Below are 21,239 nucleotides of genomic sequence, written 5' to 3'. Positions count from 1 at the left end.
TCTTGAAATTTTTATGAAAAAAAATATGCACCTAAGGGCTTATAATACTTGGTGTTTTTTGAATAAAGAGAGGAAGAAAAGTAAAGGTTTGGTTTTTAATAAAGGAAGATTAATATGGGTTGCATTATGTTTATTTGTTGTGTATTTATAAGTGGGAAAGAGGAGAAGAAGAAGAAGAAGAGTACGGTTTATATAAAACCAAACTTAGCACACTCAATGGTAGACTAGCTTTGTCCTTTGGCCTTATTTTTTTTCTCAATTTTGTGAAGGATCAAAACTTGCCAGTTGGCAGTCATGGGGTAGGAGTGGGGGCGGGGAGGGCGAGGGGGAGGGGAGAGAATGAGTTTTTGGCCACTTGCAATTGATATTGGTACAACATGGTGATTGCAAGAAAATCATATGTTCAACAATATTTGTGCAACGGCCAGCCAGCAAATGCCAACCATTCCCTTCCATATTGTGCTTGTTATTTACCACACTCCATTTTTTACACTCTTTACTTTCTTTTTGAAGTTCTGATAATTGAATTTTTACCACATCCATGTTAAAAGTGGATATTTATTCGATCCACGAACAAGTGAAGGGGTCAGAGTTATTCCGAAAATAGCAAGAGTAACATATGGTTTATAATGCTACAAAAACATGCTCCCTCTTCCCATTTTAACCGTTGCTTTAGGTTTTTCACGCCCATTAAAAAACAATGAGTATAAGATATAGTTTACTAAATTACCCCTATTCAATAAAAATAGATTGGTTTTTCCTCTTAAATATTATGCATACTTCTTTAATATTAAGGGTATAGTTGGAAGCAATTGTTAACTTTAATCTTTAATTCCTAAGGTGATTATTATTTTGAGACAAAACAGTAGTCAAAATGGGATTGAGGGAGTGTATAGTAAGTAAAATTATGCTAAAAAACAAAGGGAATATGAGATAAACATAACAACAATGTAGGATAGGACCTTAAAGTATCTTTAAAATAAGAGTTCATTCCTGTATTGAATTGGTCTTTATTTATTGCAATTTATAAAGGATAGGATTAAACAGTAGTCCTAGTAAATCATCACATGCAAGAAACTTCCAAATTGTGGATAATATGGGATTCTGTTCATATTATGTATTGACAAAGTTAGTGAGAATACTTTTGTCAAAAAGCCTTTGTCATTGGAATTGAAGTTCAGAATTGTCTGCAAATCTTTTTAACTCTGCCAAATACTTAACAAGATAACAAGATTTTGAGCAACATAAAACAAGGCAGTGAGTCAGTAGCAGCTTCATAAAGTGCAGGCAGTTCCGCTACATATGAACTTATTAATAAGATTCAATTGAAGCTTTTTCTTGGATCACTTGTTGCTGACATAAGATAAACATTTAAAAAACAAAGCATCTTGACTTCATTTGTTTTCTAAATTGGTCGTAATTGGAGGCTTGGTCTTGGCATTGTTTAGTGTTTACCAATTTTTCTTAGCCCGCACAGAATTTAAGCAATCTCATACTGTTGTCACAATTCGGCTTGTATGTGAATATGTGCTTAGGATTATGTTGGTTTAGAACTTTGTTTCCTATCTCAAATTGATATTACCTTGCAATTTTGCCTATTGAATATTTACATAATATTTTATTTAAAAAACATAGATTTATACACACATTTATAGACAAATACTTAGGTGTCTCCACCACTGAATAGTCAAGTCTTCTTGACTTATTGAAAATCTCCCGTTCAACAAACCATAAATGCCAATTCTTGAAAAGTTTTGTCAGTGGCACATCATTAGGTAATACTCGTACATATGATTATTGAGCTATATAACACAGCAAGTTACAATCTTGGCCTTTCTGCAAAATCCAGAAGCCAAATAAAAGAAAAGTTTTACTGTAGACAGAATTATTAGGTACTACCCTAGTTGAGAACTTGAGATATTGGAGTAATTGTAAACTTTCTGATTGACGAAGACAGACTTTTGGCCCAGGGTGTTCAAAGTTTAATGTGTATGTAGCTATATATAAAGGTAATTTTTGACTTGTATAGACAATAATATAATTTTTATATATTCAGAATAATTTTTTAATGTAGGATGTTTAACTGATCATCCTTCAAGAGATGTCATAACGGGGTTTGACTCGAAGTTTTGGTTAAAAACCAAACCAAATCTATTAAGTCGGTTTTCTATATTCAAACCAAACCAAACCATTAAAGTATAAATTCTATCGGTTTCGATTTTGTTGGTTTTATCGGTTTGGTTCGGTTTTTGCGGGTTTTTTTGGATTTTAAGAATGTATTAATACAAAGAATTTTTTTAAGAATGTATTAATACAAAGAACCTTTGAATCAAATGGTAACTAAATACGGCTTTGACAGTGATCCATTCAAATCTAAGAATCTTCTTAACTAATTCATTAACTTTACATAGGTATAGGCTTATGGCTATAGGTATAGGAATTATAAAAGCATAACATTTACTTTTCATGATTGTAGTTACTTCCATATATATATATATATTTTGATATATATATATCGTGAATTACCGTCCGAAATTTTTGTTATCTAGATTATCGTGTTTATGAAGCATTGAGAAAGCATAAAAGTTAAAACAAAAAATGATAAACGTAAAGACAAAATCATCTACCAAATCTTTTAAATTCCAATTGTGTTGTTTTCTTCCCTTTAATTTGTTACGGATAAAATGCTAGCTTATTAGTAGTAATTCAGATGCCATGTAAATGAGGGAATCGTAAAACTAAATAAGGGAGAAATTCTATTTTACCTTTAGCAAATTTCTTTTTATTTTACCTTAAACTTAAATGGGCTACACTTTTCTTACTAATTATTTGAATTTGTATTGGACTTAATATATATATATATATATATATATATATATATATATATATGTATGTATGTATCGGTAAGAAAAGTGTATGTATGTATGTATCGGTTTGGTTCGGTTTTGATTCGGGTTTTTTTGGTTTAACACCAAACCAAACCAAACCAAATGTTATCGGTTTTTTGAAATTTAAAACCAAATCAAGTCAAATCAAGCCGGTTTTCAGTTTATCAAGTCGGTTTGATTCGGTTTACCGGTTCGGATTAGTTTTTCGGTCTCATTTGAACACCCCTATCCTTCAGTCTACATGGCTACGCCTCTGCAGTTTAGTCAGGGTAAGTATCTCTGTTTATATGTAAGGGTAGATACATTAATTACAACTTAAGTTACACAAAGTACAACACGCTAATCTAACATGAGAGATGTGCAAGTAGTTTCGAACACCATAGTTACTTAAAAAAAACTAGTAGTATATTAGGGTGAAAATATAATTGGAGTAGGCAGGACATAATAATAACGAAGCAGCACACTGTGTGCCGGCCTAGGAAGAAACAGTTGCTCATTCACACCACAGGGAGATAGAGAGGTGTCCCAAAAATCATGTCATTATTATAGGGCAAAAAGGTAGCTCATATAAGGCTAAATTATGGGATTGCCAATATAACCACTTAGTTGTGTGTATTCAATTGGTTGTGGCGGCCGGGGGGGGGGGAGATGCAGGGTATACTTTTTTTAAGTCGTCTGGTCCCAGACTTTAATCTCATCTGCACATGCCCTTTGCTGGCTTCTTGCCCCGCCCAAAACCTTCTTTTTGTATGATTTATCCCACTAGCACTTGTACTATTTTTAGTCCTTTGCTAAGTTGATTTCTTTTTTCCAAGAAAAATTCTGTATATTTCTCCTTTGAAAAAAACTTGTTTAACCACTTTTATGGAACAACTAATTGGAAAACATTAGACCTACAATTTTTAAGTAGGTGTTAGCGCAAGACAAGTTCCAAGTAATTCCAAGTAGCAACCATGTAAAGTGAACTATCCAATTTTGAGAAATAGGTGCATATATATTGTGACGCCTAGCTAGCGAGAAAGACTAGTCGCAACATAGGGTGGGACTTAATTCAGCCCAAGTAAGTTAAACATCCAAGGGTCCCACATCGGATATAAAAGGGAGGTCGATCCTCGACTTTTCACCTCATAAGTTAACTTTTGAAATCAAAATTACACATGTGACTGAATAATGGTGTACGCCAATTGAGAAAGTGTGGTCGCCACACAAGGGTAGGACTTTGATATCAAGTGGGTGAAGTACCCAAGAGTCCTATTGTCAGGTAAGTAAAGGAGGTATGGACCACGGGCGGATCCAGAGTATGGGGTGTGCGTTTCCGAAAACTCACTAACTTTTGCTCAGGCCTGTATTTATATTGAGAATCCATTAAACATATAACAACTTTCTAGTTTTAAACTCCCTGTAAAAGTGGACTCAATTGGTTAGCAACAAGATTTTCAGCAAATACAATAATTTTAGAAGTATAGTGAGTTTGGTTCTAAGGACTTTAAATCTATCAAGTTAGAAGCATGGGTCTGTCTCTGTAGACTGATTATAAGTGGTTAGCAGCCGTATATCTTGTAAGCTAATTTTTGGGGTTGAAGTTAGCAAGGGAAATACGATAACTTATAATTGGTCCGTAACTCTTCACCGCACAAGCTAACTTTTGAGGTGAAATTCTGCTCAAATTTTAAGTGAGGGATCGACTTGTTGACCTGGTCTTTTATCCAATTTTACTCCACATGAGCATGTAGTCAACTTCAATTTCATAGGTAAGAAAAAAAATTGGAAGAATGCTCTACGATGATTGATTTTACAAAGCTAAAAGCATGGTCGTTTTGTACCTTTTTTTCCACATATCATTGACTTTTAACCAGCAAAGAGTGATGATGAAAAGTATGGGCAATACAGCAAGAGACTTGCCTTTGCCAATCCTATGTGGTCCGTTGAAAAGGTTAAGATTTTGTCACTCACTGCCTCATTGTTTTATACTCCTTTGTAAGAGTCGCACTCTAGCAAGTCACAACTCACAAGAAGACATTTTTCAACATCTTTCTTTCTATCAATGGAGCCAGCTAAAGACAAACATCAAAGTCCACATCAATGGAGTCAAATCTCCCATGCCTTATTATCTAAATGTAAAAGTCTCCTTTTCCCCAAGGAAAAATGGAAAATATCCCCAAGGAGTTAACCTTCATGTCTAAAACTGCATTATATTAGGGAAGGTCTTTATTTTCTTCTACTTCTTTGTTGAAGATACTAGAATACTTATACTAATACTAAATTTGTTTGTTCTGCTTGGGAGCTTCCTTTGCCAATTGGTGAATGTACTTCGTTACCCTACCTGAAATTATGCTTGATCACCAGCTTCTTCATCTGGAGCATTAACCATCAATAATCATGAATAATGTGATCATATGTTGGATGTCCTTATTCTAAAATTTTAATCACATCCATAGAGTCTGTTTCAATCCCCAAGGAATAATCACCTGAAATCTTCAACATCAACATACTTGAAGACAATTCTCGTAGAATATTTATTTCAATTACGTACTAGAATATGCAAATCCAAATGATTTCTCGACATTAGGGGGACAAGATTGATACAAAAATATCAAAGCAAATTCATGGTTATGAATATTCCGCGAGTGCACAATCTTTAAAGTGACGTACCAATAAACAACAAGCCCCTTTATTCAAAGGGTCTACTTTCTAATTAATTGACATTTATCGTTTAAAAAAAAAAAGACATGGAACTTATAGTTATAATCACAATTGGATTAGCATTGTGCGTCTAAATGAAGAAGGGTATAGATGCATCTGAACAATAAATGCGGAAGTGGACCTAACAAGACGGTGTAGGACTATCGTTCTCACAATGACAGCCAAAATTCACCATTTACACACAAAACAATCTCCTTATGTCCTTTTAGGAAAAGTAGAATTTGGAAAAGAAAAAAAAAACATTAAATTTCAGAAAATTGGTTCTGCCATAACTATTGATTTTTCTGTTAGTTTCAATTTGACAAACATTATCAAAATATTTCAAATTACTACTTATTAATCTTCTATGGAAAAGGTTCAGATTTACTTTTGTACTTTGTGAAAAGGTTTAATTTCTTCTTCATTCGAAGTTTGCCTTATCTATGTCATCGCCTTTACAATTTTAGCTCGAAGCTGCTCTTAATCGCTAATACACAGATATTACATTGGAAAAATGTCTAGATTCAGCATCGCTGCATCTCTTGCTTCGCTCTTATGGTTTTTGAAACATCTATTTTGCCCTCAATGGATAACAAAAGAATCCACTTATTTTCACCGTACGTTCCTTCTTTCGCTTTAATTTCTTTCTAACCCCAGTTTTAATCTGTTTATCTAATCGGTATAACCCTTTCTATCTACTGAATATATGCAAACTTCTTTTTTTCCTAATAGTAACTGTTTTGCTAGTAAAAGGGTAAAATCTTTTGTCATTTTTTATCTTGTTGAACTTTACCATGTACTTTAAAAAAAATATATATATATTGCTACAAGGACAGTCACAATTTGTCACTAGTCTGATGCGTGTCTAATGTTAAAAGACATTTGGTATCTATCGAGGTTCAGTTATGAGAGGTCAAGATTAGTCGCCGTGTCTAAAAATCTTGCACCATCTCATATTCTAATTTATTAGTATGAGAGTACTTGAAGAGTTGTTACATATTTTTCTAAATCACTTTTATCGTACTACTAGTAACTGGATATCTGATTACGGGACCAAACTCCGTTGTCTTATCACTTGGCCAAGCACATGGCTATAAACTCTCGTGTCGAAATTTGAATTGTTGGGACCAACAAAGAATAGTACAAGTCGAAGTAGATCCACTTTACTAAAACAACGGTTGTGATAACTCTTTTGTGATGAATGAAGTGTCTCGTAAACATTTCATAATATAATTTGTCAATTCCCGTTACTCCTCGATTTTTTTTTCTCTTTTCAATTATTTCATTATTTTTCTGGTTTGTTAGTAAAATTTAGAAAAAGAAAAAAGGATAACGGGATAGTACAGCCAATTGTTTTTTTGTAAAAACTGAGGTGGACCAGCATCGTACTGGATACTGACTTGGTGAAGTCCATGGCCACACGTGTGCTGTTCCAAAGCCATGTGCATCAGTATCTTGTTTCAACTAAAATTTTCCATTTAACTCTCTGCTTTATACTAATTTCAATATTAAATATCCAAAATTCTCTGAATCAGTTAAATGACCCCAAATTAATTAATGGATACGTATTCTTTCGGCCCTGATATCCGGAATCTGGATTCCTATATTCAATATATTATCCCCCATGACAAAAATAAGTTTCTCATAACATTGTTTAATGGGGAAATTAAAGAAAATAATGGTGCAATTGATTTGGCTCTGGTTTAGTTTACAAAACTAGGGGGAAAAAAAGGGTTTTACAAAACTAGGTTTGAGAAAATGTTTTTTTTTTTTTGTGGAGAATATTTGTACTCCTACTAGTTTTTGGAAAAGCCTATTTTTTTGGTAAAAATTTAGTTTGATTTTTATATATACAGCACACGATTTGATTGTTTTTATTTATTTTGGAAGACTAAATTTTGGGAAATAATTGTGTGAAACCTAAAGTGTATTTGTAATAATTCTCTTGAAAATAAAGAAACATTTGTGTTAGTTTTTGTAATAATTTTCACAGGATATTTAGATTTGAAAAAACTTTTCCTCCAAACAGTCCCAACTTGCTCTTGTTTCTGTTTGTTGGCCTAAATGAGCCTGAGGTCGACTCACAGTGTTTTTTTTTTTTTTACTGCAGTCGAACCTTTCTATAACAGTTTCATTTTTTTGAACCATTTTTTGCTTGTTATAGCAATTGGATATTATACACGAATAACACTATTTGACATTTTAATCTTATTTAGCTGTTATATAAAAAAAAATCCAAAAATTCTTTTTTCAACTTTTCTAATGTTATAAAAGACTGAGTTTCTAACATTCTAGATTTCCCGCTTGCACTTAAAAAGTTAATTAAAGTTACGTCTCCAATAAAATATAATCAATAGATTACTTTTTTGTTATAGAGAGGTAATTTTGCAGAGCGTACCGTTATAGTAATAATTAGTGTTGGTGTTATATGTAAAAAGCATTATAGAGGTAAAAAGCATTATAAAAACCAATTCAAAAAAAATACTTGCATGTTTAGTGAAATACTATTATAGAGGGTGAGTCTGGTGACTGTTATAGTTTCAGGCTTTCAGCAATGAAACGAATATCACATCAATTGACATTCTCTATGAACTAGAAATTCATATATCCAAATATATGGAACCTCATTCTTTGAATGAAGTAACAAGACTTGGACACTGTTTTTGCAATAATACAATATATTAATCATCTTTGACTGAACATTTGAGGCAACAGAAATGACAAATAGTTTGAATAAGAAGAACAAAGCAAAGGAAGAGTTCAAGTAATGAAATTTTACAATGACAGAAAACATATTGTTTGTGAAAGAAACAACCAACAATACTGTGATGGCATATCTTTTTTTGACTAATAAGGTGGGAAGAACCTATTAAGTTGGCATGGTAATTTATAGAACTCATCATTTCTAACATCCTTAGTGTATGCCACAAACTTGTCCCACCAATGCGAGCCATTATCTTTATGAGCTTCATCGTTACTAAACGGAAGAGTCCTATCCAAAAATACAGCAACCACAACAGCTATCGTGCCGTGTGACATGAAGATGACAGACATTGTGTCATTAAACTGCAATTTAAGAAAACAAACATTAGTAGGAGCTTGTTTTGTAATGACAATTCAAAAAATGACCGAGTTTAGTGGATGAAAAATTGTGGTTACCCATCTTGAATGTGTATGAAGAGGACCAAATCCAGAACATAAGCGATGCTCTCTGAAGTACTGTGGTAGGGACAATCCCAGGAAAAGTGAGAATCCCAATATGAACTTTGTTCTAAAGCTGTTAAGATTACAGAATTGGAGAAATCCAAGACCAGCTGATGCTGCAATTCAACCGGTGGGCCAAATGTCATTTGGAAACTTACATTAACCAAATGGTAAAAAATTTAAGAGATACATACAGATATATCCAAAGAAGATACAGTATATTGCAGCCATGATTGATGCAGGTATTGAAGCAAAGATTGCTCCAAATTTTCCTGAGAAACAATAAAAATTGAATCGATACATTGGCATTAGCCAGCAAACAGAGAAAAAGAAGTCTAATTTTGGTAGAAATTCAACTAGTCAGTCCTTCTCCATCAACTAATAAGATAGAAGATTCAAAGAATTAACTAAATAGCCACCTATCCAACTGTTTAAACTAAAAATAGCCAACGGACGTATACGATATGTAATAATCCATGTATAATATGTGTATAGCCATGTATAATCGGTGTATATTTTATGTATACCGGTTAGGATAAGTAAACTGTGAATCCGAAACACTAGATTCTTGTCCTTTGAATCAATGCGTTAGATTAGCATACCTAAGATGGAGAAGAAAATCATAAAACCAGCAGATATCTGCACGACTCTTCGGCTTCCAACTCTTGTCATTGCCAATAGACCAGCATTTTCCCTGTGAGTCATAGTTAATTGATTTCATTTCACATGAAATTTCAAGCACGGATGAGACTGTTTGTATCCGTCCGTGCTTAAGTCATAGTAGGAGGAAATTTAGATTTTAGATTAGAAAATGTTACAAAGAAAGGAGATTCTTACGCTGTAGCAGTGCAACCAGTGACACCACCAAAAAAAGCATTTAGCATAGTCCCAATCCCCTGCGAAGAATTAAGATTCATGAGGTAAATGAAAATCGATGCAGAGATGATACCCGAGAACATTAATTTGATCTCACCAGCCAGCCAACACCCCGGCTAACGACAGAAGGTGGCACTGGTGTTGCGCTTCCATATCTCGCTGATGCATGAAATACACCAGTTGACTACAAAGCAAAAATTAATTCAAGAGTAGTTTTCACTATACAAATGGAAGAACAGTGTGCCAAAACAATTCAGAACTTATTTCTAGCAGCCAATTTCTTTTTAAGAACATTAACTATGAAGACTATGTGTTACATATAGCAATAGCAAACAGGATAAGTAGAGCTTCATAGAACAGACCTCCACAGAAGCAACAAAAGAAGCGACCGTCATAGTAAAAGCATCTCCAGAATTGAAAGTTGGAACCCCCCATTGGAACGGATATGGCATGTCGATCCTGCATAAAGTGATGCAAGTTGCAGCATAAGACAGTGTTCACTAGTCCTATGAATAAATTTTCTTCAAACCAAACTCAATAAGATTACATATAAATAAATAAATAATAACGAAATAGGAATTGCCGTTATTAACGTGAATATAAGTGAAAGAAATCTCACCAAAGAGAACCAGAAATGAGTCCAGAGCTATCAGTGCGGCAATTTGCTTCATTTGCATTCTTGTATGCACCACTCCATGTCAAGATTGCTGCATAAAACCATACAATTGCTATAGAGAAGAGCATTGCAAACCGGTCACATATGGGCCTCTTTAATTTGAGATATGTTGGTAGATACTGCAAGAACATTATTACATTAAGGGAATCAAGCGTGAGTTGGAAGAGGATAAACGACATGAAATACTGTTACCACGACATGTCATATGAGAAATCTATAAGTTAAGAGAAAGTTAAGCTTAATGCACAAAAGTTGAAGTGTGTTGACGAAGAGAATACACTATAGTCTAATCTACAACAACTCCATGAATTAGAACAAGGTACTCATAAAAAAAGATATCCAAACTTAATTATATTGAAAAGTGAATGGCATTACTTGCCTGTGTGATGACCACCATGAAAATTAATTGTGGTATCCCAATTTCGATACATTCTGCAATCTACAAAAGAAAGGATACAAAATATAATCAGTGAACATGTTTTCAGCAATCTGATAGCCGACCCCAACTTGTTTGTTACAGAGGTGTAGTTGTTGTTTTCAGGAATCTGATGTTCTCATCTTTCCGGAGAGCAAATTTTAAATCAAAAGCATATAAATATAAGAGAAGTCTACGGTTAGAATTCTTACCAATGGGAAGCCAAGATGGTAGAGCCCCAGTCCGGTTAAGGCAACAAGTGGTGCCACAGATAGAGGGCTAAGTAACCTAAATTATAGAATAAAATTGAGAAATACAGAATTATGCAGCAAATAAATTAGATGACCTAAAGTTGATTCCATATATGCTCAAGACTGGAGAAAAAAAAAAAAGGAACATAATTAACACACACCTTACAGCATTTCTCCACAGGCCAAGGAAGCCCAGTAGAATTTGGAAACCAGAAGTTACAATAAGGGCCCCCTGTATGCTCCTCATTGTGTGCATAAACCTCTGTGCATATCAGTCATGAAAACAAATTCAACGTGTGCATATCAGTCATGAAAACAAATTCAACGAACATCATCTCAAGATTTAAGTTTTACAGGTTCAATCTTTAAAGTTTTTAGTATTGAACCCTCGATATTTTTAAAATTTATGGTTTCAGCCCTGCTGTTTGTTGCAATTTTAATGGAGTCACAACCCACGTGGATGGAGTCTGGTTCAACCAGAACCCAATATCTTCCACATAGAGCGTAAATATATGTATGTGAAGAATCACTAAATTTTCAACAAATATTATTTTCCGAACCCATAAAATGGATTAAACAAAGAAGAACTTAAAGGTTGAACCCAATCAAGTTTAAATTTTGGATCCGCCTCTGATCCCAAACCCCTCCCACCTGAAAAGAGAGAGATAATAATGTTACATTACCAGCTCAGGATCCTGAAGAACTGCGAACCTATTAGCCTGGATAATTGAGCTAATTGGTATCAAGTATGCATATGAACCACCCACTACCAATGGCAATCTGGTCCCCAATAAGGACTGTAGTAATGTATTCACACCTGAAGTAAAAAGCAATGTTTGTACTACTTTTGCCTTCTCATCCTACAATGTAAGACTTGATCAAGATCAGTTGAATCAACAAAAAGGTAGTAATATACAAGATCAATTAACTAGTTGATAAAAAAGAGAACTTAGTCATAATGTTAAGAAGAGAGAAATTCTTACATTGCCACCACCCATTTGAGGAACTATGATACTTGGAATTAAGACAATATTACCAAGACTAAGTATGTAATGCTGAAATCCCAAGAACAATGCTTCCCCTGCATTATCATAAATTAATCATACTTACTTCAAATCTTTATTAACAACAATTGAAAAAGGAAAATATAACTGGTTAAATTACATTGCCAGTGTAAGAACTGTCGTCATTATATATAATTTAAATCCTAATTTCTAAATTTTCACGTACTCCAAGGTGGTGGGCTGTTAACACAGTATTGGACATTCTTAAGTTGCTCCATAATTGGATGAGCATGTAATTCTTCAGTTTTTTTAGCTCCACTAGCACCACCTCCATTGTTGCCACTAGACATGATTGAAACTTAGAGAAGGCTATTACGCAAAGTTGAAAATGGCTCTATATATTTCTTGCATGACCTTTTTTTTTTTTTTTTTTTTTTTTTTTCGTAGCAAACAAAAGATGAACGTTACAAATATGTTGCTATAATTAGACATACTGATATGAAACTAATTGAGTATATTTCCGTTACCAATATTTTTTTCTTTAGTTTTAAAGAGTGAAAGATATGAATTTAATATCTGATACCAAAACAACTCACCCTCATGTATGAAAAAAGCCCTGTGCTTCAGTATCTCGTGCTGTAGCTCCTACTAAAGACTAATTTCAATGTTAAAATCCTCTAAATTCTCTGTAATTTGTAAAGGTTAAATGAGATTATTAATTGGATACGGATTATTTCATCCCTGATACCCAGAATCCCGGTTCCTTAATCAAAATCTTAGTCCGGAAAAATCAAAAGCACTTATATCAACTAGTCAAAAACACTTATTCCTTCTTCATCTAAATAAGTGCTTTTTATTTTTAAATATATGCATTTTTGGCCTTTCAAAACCTTGTCCAAACGGACTATTAATTTTATCAATTACAAATTAAAATAAGATTGTATATTAATTAACCATATTGGTAAATTAAAGTGACAACTGTATATATAAATATATTAAAAAAATGTCTTGCAGTAATGATTTCGTGATGAGCACAAAGTGCGCATAAGTTTTTTGCCCGCGCTCTTATTTCTTGTTTGTTGGTCTAAATTTTCTGCAAATATTGTGTCGCACTACAAGTGATTTTGTTAATTGTAGAAGTCCAGGTAGTTCAACTCTTAGTGAAAGCATTTTTTAATATCATCACCTAGATGTGCTTTGATCACTTTCTCCTTAAAATGTTTTAGAGTTTCATCAGGAAGAGCCAACGCTTTACAATTACTACAAATGAAGCATCATTCATTTTCTTTTTAAAATCACCTTAGAACTTGTGTTCATTTGGATCTTTGAGAACTTGATGTCTGAAGGAGCATCTTGTAAGTTATACTTATTATTTTTAGTGTAAGAAAAGTTTATATTAATAGATCATTTTTACTATTATACAAGGAAATGAGGAAATTGATGATGACGTCACACACCGTATTGGTGCAGGGTGGATGAAATGGAAACTTGCCTCCGAAGTGTTGTGTGACAAGAAGGTGTCACCAAAACTTAAAGGCAAGTTCTACAAAGTGGTGGTTAGAACAACTATGTTGTATGGGGCAGAGTGTTGGCCAGTCAAGAAATCTCATGTTCAGAAAATGAAATTGGCGGAAATGAGAATGCTGCGATGGATGTATGGGCACACTAGGAGCGATAGGATTAGGAATGAAGTCATCCGAGACAAGGTTGGAGTAGCCTCAATGGAAGACAAGATGTGGGAAGCGAGGCTGAGATGGTTTGGGCATGTGATGCGAAGAGATGCAAATGCCCCAGTGCGGAGGCGCGAGATGTTGGCTAGCGACGGTTTCAGAAGAGGTAGAGGTAGGCCGAAAAAATATTGGGGAGAAGTGATTAGACATGACATGGCGCATTTCCTGCTTACCGAGGACATGACCTTAGATAGGAGGGTATGGGGACTCATATTAGGGTAGAAAGCTAGTAGGTAGTCGCGTTTATCCTTTCTTACGAGTAGTTATATTGCTCTATAGTTTCTTGTCTCTTGATTTCTGCGAGTATCTGTTGGCGCTTTATAATGGCTTATTTACTTTCATTGTTTTCATTTTCATAATTGCTTTGATTTGTTTGCCCGTATTTGACCTTTCATATGCCTTTTCTTGAGCCGAGGGTCTTCCGGAAATAGCCTCCCTACCTAAGGTAGGGGTAAGGTCTGCGTACACTTTACCCTCCCCAGACCCCACGTTATGGGATTCACTGGGTATGTTGTTGTTGTTGTTTTGTTTATGACAATACTTTATCTTATTTTGAAGATCAAAAATTCTTATTTTAAGAAAGTTTATGTAAATATTATTTAAGTCATTTGGTATTATAAATTTTTTACATGGACAAATGTAAAGCGTATTCGTGCCTCCAAAAAGTTGGCAAACTCGATAAATTTGATCTAAAAATATCTCTCGATCAAGAATCACTACAATCAATCTTATTTTGGGGAAAAAATAATCTTATTTTCCATTTTGATTCGATAATTTGACGTATTATCTACGTAGGGTAAGTCGGCAGACATTGGACTTATTAGGGACAAACCAGTGAACTAACACAGTCACCGTGAGGAAGTATTAAGGTTCAAACAAAATACTATATCATTTCTTTTGTCGCCATTAATTCTAATATAAGTTTAAGTTATATTCATCATTAATTTTAAAAGAAATATATTTTATGTCATCTTTATTTATCTTATACATATTCTTTAAACAATCAATCTGATAATGTAAATATTTTCTTCACTAATAATAGATAGAACTTACATTCAGGGGTGAATCTAGGGTTAGGGATGAGGGTTTTCGGGAACCCAATAATATTTATGTAAACTTTATATTTATATTGAGAAATTCATAAAATATATAAATAATATTCGTTGGGTACCCACTTACAATAGTATGAAACGCTTTCTTGTAATAACTTTCATGATAGGATCGTAATCGTAATTTACAACGGCATCTTACAGTATAAAAGTCTAAAACCACACCACCAAAAGGTATATCACGAAAGCAAGCACATTTTACAAGTATTATTATATGGAGTTAGTATTCAAAAGGAACTTAGCCTTTTCAGTGAGGTGGTGGCACGTGTAACATCCTTGGGTAATCTCAAACCCAGTCCTCCGAACTGTTAACTTCTCTCTTCAGCAACAGCTAGCTAAAACATTCGGAAGAATAGTAGTAGAAAAAATCAGAACGGGGGGTTTATTTTGTAAATCATGTAACAGTAATGAATCATACAATATTTTTTCCCCCCACACATTCTGAATTCTGATGGTTCTTTTTTTCCTCCATTCGACCTCTGATCACTTAAAAAACACAATTCCTAACTCTTGTTTCCCTATGTCTCATTAACATGTTACTCTTTTCAAATCTATTTCAAGAAAAGATAGTACACTTCACTTGTTTATACTAATTTCTTTAGTCTTGACCTTTTCATATTGTATTCAACCACACTTTCTTCTAGAATGACACGACAATCGGCATATGTTAAGGGTCATTAGAATTTTTTTATTACAATTAAAATATATATTTTAATTTGTTGCTTAAACTCTATACTCATAGCTTTTACTTTTGTATTTGTCATATCTTTTTTTCAAAAAAAAAAAAAAAAAAAAAAAATTAAAAACCAAGAGTCTATCGAAAATAACCTGTCTAACTCACAGGGGTAAAGTTTGGATACACGCGACCCTTTTCAGACCCTACGTGTGAAATCATATTGGATATGTTGTCGTTGTTGTGTTGGTTAAACTTTATAAGAGTACTCATCAATCAAACTGTCTTATAAAATGAAGAGTACAGATATAAGATTAATAATCTTAAAAAGTGAATAAATAATCTCCTAAAAATATGTTTTTACAGTGCATATATTCCCACCCTCCCCCCACCCTTTTTTTTAAAAAAAACTCAGTCGTCACAACAGTGCATATATACTCCTTTTTTTGTTTTTTTTTTGTTTTTTTAAACTTAGTAGTCAGTACAGTGAATATGTATATATAGTTGAACCTTTCTCTTTTCCAAAAGGCAAAGAGTGAATCAAAAACAACAAATTCTTGATAGGTGTATTCATGCATGATATCCACGTCCACACGCGTTATCCTACAAAAGGTCCTTTCTCTTCGGTGCAATGAGATGAGCGCCCACCGCCTGATTGGTAGCTGCCCACTGCACCCACAGCATCTGCCTCACCTCTACTTTACTTATTACTAAACCAAAACCTATCCTTTTTCACATCAGTTATGCTTTTTTTTTTTTTTATCCTTAAAAAATGAAAAAAAGTAGGCAAATGAATGAATGATTGGAACAAATGTGTAATTAGTTATCAATGAAGTTTTTAAGAAAGTGTCTTTTCCCTTCTGATACTACTACCCTACATTCATAACCGAAGGAGTAAGTGAGGACTAAGGCTTAGGGTGTGATAAGTGTAAAGCATGCATGCAAGTTCAAAACCCTCTTGTAATCCCACATGTCCTCCTTCTTTAAGTTTCCCAAACACGTACCCACCGTATGTTTCCAAGTGTCATATCTTGCTTTTCTCTACCTTCATGTTTTGCCCTTCTCTCATTGGCTTATTCCACCCTTCTTATACCTCTACCTCAGCCCCACCAAAATTTCTCCCCAACTCTCCTCTCTGTAACTGAATTTGGGATTTTTTTTGGTTAAGAGGAGTTTTAAAAGAGTTCTTTTTTTCCTTCACAAATAATGCAGGCTTTGAATCCTTACCCTTCAACCTCAAAAACAGCTCAGATCATGGCTAGATACAGACCCATAGCACCAAAACCAGAGGCTCCAACAAGTCCAGTTTCTGATGAGAATAATCCAAGTGGATTGCCACCAAATATTCAAAAGTCTCCTTTCTTGAGGAATGTATGGCCTCACTTGCAAGCAAGGCCTACAAGGACTAGGAAGAGAGGAAGGACTACTCTTGGCCCACCTCCTATGAAAAGAGCCAGGGCTAATTACTTCCCTTCTGCAGGCCAGTTTCCTACGTATCATCAGGTAATGACTGCTTCTCCTGCTCATAGACAAAATGTGGTTCCTCAGTTTACTTTGATCCCAAATCTTGTCCCTCTTAAATGTGGTTTGGGTACCCCTGTTACTACTCCAGCAAATTCCATAACACTCCCTCTTCTTACTTGTACTACTACTACCCTTCCTATGCTAGTGGAGAATAACGCTAGTGGAGAGGAACTTAGAGGGATAGATTTGAATTTGGCAGCTGATGTCCCTGAAGAATTAGATTTCATGTCCCAATTTCAAGGTCCAAAGAGTCCTGGAGTTATAACACCACAGCCAGTTCGCCCGGTTGGGTCTAGTATTTCCATTGGTTGTATCAATGAGGAAGAGGTTGCAGATGTTGGTGGAACTAACAAGAAATTTATGAAGAAACCAGAGGAGGTGGAGGAAGAAGTTGAAGCAGAGGCCTTGCCAGCTGTCATATCAGATTCGAATAACAAAGTAAGGCTAACAAATTCAGCATATAACGAGATGGTGGGTCAACCTGAATGTTGCTGGTTGGATTACATGGTTGTTGGCAATGCATGCAAGAGAATTGGTGGGGAAGTGATGCTTGAGTTCTCTGATTCTTGCAGTGTGCCAATGTCATCAGATGGATTTACTTGCTGGGTGAAGATAGAATGGGGAGCTGATGCTCAAGGGAAAAAGAATTCTGTCAAAGCCTTCTGTAATGCTGTGAAGTTGGCTTGCCAGTCCAAAGATTATGCCTTTGAGTGGAGGTTCCACACCACAGATGATGATGCTCCTGAATCAGCTGCTTCCCATAATTAAACAGTTTTTATGATCAAATTGTGAATACAGTTTAACTAGTTTAATGTTGTAGAGTGCCGGTTAAACCTTATGCAATATAGTAGAAGCCTAGAGAAAGTAGGAAATGAGTGTAGTTTAATTATGTTTAGTAGTTGTTTCCAGCTTAATTAAGTACGACATGCAAGATAGTAGATCTGCAATGATCCTACATGTACAAAGCTATGTGCCTATTGTCAAGTGTATGTTTCTTAGTTTCTTGCTTCTTGTTCTCTGTCTGTACATATTTTACTAGTTCAGCACACAATCAATAAACAAAACAAACGATAGACTACATACAAGTTTTAAAGGCCATGTTAATGTAATACACTTTGTTTATTGGACGATGATAAATTCTATAGCAAAGGGATATTATTGGCTGAATATGTGTTAGAATTTCAATGATAAAAGGATTTCCACCTGTCAGAAGTGGTATCTCTGGAAGGCAGCGGTAGTACAAAATATATCCATTTTAATCTCCCTTGGAATCTGGTGGGGTCCTTTCCATTTGAAGTTGTCTGCATATGATTTTGGCTCTAGCAAGAATTAGAGTGGATAGACACGAGATTCATTGTATTTGTACCTCGTAAATGCTCAAACTAGTCTCTTCAATAACATATGGTGTAGAGAAAATTCAATACCTTCAATAATGGTTTTTGAAAACTTAACCTACAAATCAAGAGAAAAGTAAAGAAATCATACTTCTGTCAAACTATTCTGAAAAAAAAATCAAATAAAGATGACATAGAGCAATAGGTAACTAACTCCCTATAATAAGTTTAATTTGGCATTGTAGAAAAAGTAAATGACCTGAGGTAACATGTTAAAATGTAATGGCCACGTAAAATTTTATTTGATAGTGTATATAAATAGATCAGTCTTTGAGTACTAAAAGGTCCTACAGAAGGTAAAAATGCTGGCAGTATATCTATAATACTCCTATTAAAGAGCTACTCCACTAAACAGAGTAAAGACCAGTCCTGCATTCCAACCTCGAAGTTCTCTAAGGGTCATTGTCGATATATCCAAAGAAAATGCACTTGGTAAGGTCTTCAAGTATTGTGCTTCCAAGTATCTCTGTCCTAGTAAGATACACCAATTCTGTATATGGCTTATTTCATACTGCTAAACCTTCCCTTGGTCCACAGTCAAAACATGTACGTTTTGTGTTCCCTTTAGCTATAGTGCTATATCTTTACAATGAAATGTACTTTGGTACTTAGTTCTTAATTAACACGTGAGATTATTGCTAAGTTAAAAGGAAGCTTAAAATCTAGTAACTCACTCTTGATAATCCAGAAGTGTTCATCCCTTCATTATAAAAGCTTGAATGATTCAAGGAACTTTATAGCAATGTGTGCCTGCTTACAAGGCGAATGCTAAACAAAGCTCTGTACATTAGTGCGCAAACAAGACCAACAAAGTTGGCCTCGAACATAGTCAAGCTAGTGTATCATGTAGTGACAGTGTGCCTAGAAAAATTTTGATTCTTCCCAAAAGTTGTTCCTTTCATGCTGAAGTGAACAGGGGAGGTATCAGCTACGGCTAAAAAGCGGTCAATCCTGTGAATGAATAACATTCATAGTTCTCAAGGTGAATGTTAAACGTAGCTCCGTACAATAGACTGCAAACAAGACCAACAAAATTGACCTAGGAACATAGTCGAGCAAGTGTATTATGTAGTGACAATGCCTGCTTATAATGTGAATGTTAAACAAAGCTCTGTACATCAGACTGCAAACAAGACCAACAAAATTGGCCATGGAACATAGTCAAGCTAGCATATCATGTAGTGACAATTAGTACGAAAACCGATTTGATGTTCAAGTTCCAGTGAAGCCAACCTCTAAGCAATCAGTACTTCAGCGTTAAAGTTATTAGTCATTACCGAAGATTAGTCCTGGCCGGCTCCCTTTCGGTTCCTTCTCTTTTTCTTTGTTATAAATCTGATCATTTTTTTCTTTTACCATTGTTTCTCTTTCACTAATTTAACTAATACCTCAGGAACTCGAAAGAGAAGTACTATCCATAATCTAGTACTCTTTCTACATCATAATCTTGTAAGCATGCATGCAACATGTTTGTTAGATGGAAATAGCAACAAATTGTCTAAAAGCATAAGAGGAGCTACGATGCAATATATTAATGGAAAAAAAAAATGGACAGTAGTAGACTAGTAGCTCTCAAAAGGACTTACAGTGTACTCCCAACCATGTTTCTCAGCAAACGCCTTTGCTGCGTCTACACTATCAAATGATAACCCTGCCTCACCAACGTATGATAAAGGGTCTCCAATAGATGTCCATCCCATCAATGGATTTTCCCACCTAAAAGATGCAATCAAAGAAATGCCTGACTGCTGTTGTATTAACTAAAAATGATCAGAAATAAAAAATCTACATTGGCAACAACGAAGCAGTTTTCTGAATTGCTCTTTTCAGGTATCTGAGATGCTGGAACTGCTAACGAGTTGTCCAAAACGAACTTAGAAAATAAGTTCTGTCATACAGAAATACAAGTTGCGAGGATTTGTGTCATGAAAAAGGTAAAGGGTGGTGCATACTTCTGAGTAGACAAGAAATATATTATCCACTTTCCTACCTTTCCAGAGCCATGTTGAGTTGCAGTTCTTGCAGGTGAATAAATAATGACCTGAAGATGCAATGTACAAATATCCCCAGCAAAAAGTTAGACTATCCTGAAAAAGAACTAACCGTCTTTGTTAATGAACTCGAGGTATGACCTATATACTTCTTTGGATGAAAAAAGAGGATATAACTATTGATTTTTTTTATTTTTTTTCATTCTTGAAGAGGTGCATATCTTGCCCGGATCTTCTTCCATAATGGTACGGAACAATACTATCGTTGGGTTAGATACACAAATCACCTTGAGATCAAGAAGTCTCACCATTTCTAAGATTCATGGACCCAATTCAATTCAGCGGGATCCTTCATTCACATTTTTTTGTAGAAGGCATAAGTATCATCTGGCAGAATAAGAACAGTAATTTACAGTAAACAATACTTAGTAAAATATTACAGTGTTCCCATGTTTTTCATTCAAACATAGTAAACGTAAAAAACCTCTGAGAATAAGCATCCCAATCTCTTCTCTATTTTGTCAAAAGAAAAAGGAAGAAATAAAGAACAAACATGAAATATTTTAGTTATGTTTCTGGAAAGCATCCTGATCCACATTAAGAGAAGGGCACAATTGGCATCATCTATATACTTTTCTATGGAAGATTCCAAGATCTGAAGAAATCAAGCTATGTAAGTAATGAAGTTTATAAATATATGCAAAATTCTATATCCCTGCCTACTTTATCTTGACATTTCCGTTATGGGCTTTTAGGTTAGTGGAAATGTAGTTTGTCAATTAATCCAAGTTACAGATATACTCCAGTGCAAAAGGTTATCAT

At 34.6% G+C, this 21,239-nt stretch overlaps 2 protein-coding genes across 2 annotated transcripts; one reads left to right on the top strand and one right to left on the bottom strand.

The window, feature by feature from the left end:
* Positions 1–8,188: 8,188 nt before the first annotated feature.
* On the bottom strand, positions 8,189–12,346 carry LOC132035346 (putative nucleobase-ascorbate transporter 10). The gene is made up of 14 exons (XM_059425606.1): positions 12,223–12,346; positions 11,976–12,073; positions 11,676–11,852; positions 11,154–11,254; positions 10,954–11,029; positions 10,706–10,765; positions 10,270–10,445; positions 10,013–10,109; positions 9,748–9,834; positions 9,612–9,670; positions 9,377–9,468; positions 8,969–9,046; positions 8,730–8,890; positions 8,189–8,636 (listed from the first exon to the last, which is right to left on the bottom strand). Exons 1-14 carry the CDS (start codon positions 12,344–12,346, stop codon positions 8,418–8,420), a joined length of 1,605 nt encoding a protein of 534 aa, XP_059281589.1. The 3' UTR covers positions 8,189–8,417.
* Positions 12,347–16,428: 4,082 nt separating this feature from the next.
* Positions 16,429–18,040, top strand: LOC132033480 (uncharacterized). The gene has a single exon (XM_059423461.1). It carries the CDS (start codon positions 16,715–16,717, stop codon positions 17,798–17,800), a length of 1,086 nt encoding a protein of 361 aa, XP_059279444.1. The 5' UTR covers positions 16,429–16,714; the 3' UTR covers positions 17,801–18,040.
* The last annotated feature ends 3,199 nt before the right edge of the window (positions 18,041–21,239 follow it).

Source organism: Lycium ferocissimum, chromosome 10, assembly GCF_029784015.1.
Source record: "Lycium ferocissimum isolate CSIRO_LF1 chromosome 10, AGI_CSIRO_Lferr_CH_V1, whole genome shotgun sequence".
In the NCBI taxonomy this organism is placed as follows: domain Eukaryota; kingdom Viridiplantae; phylum Streptophyta; class Magnoliopsida; order Solanales; family Solanaceae; genus Lycium; species Lycium ferocissimum.
This window is presented reverse-complemented; position numbering and strand designations above follow the sequence as displayed.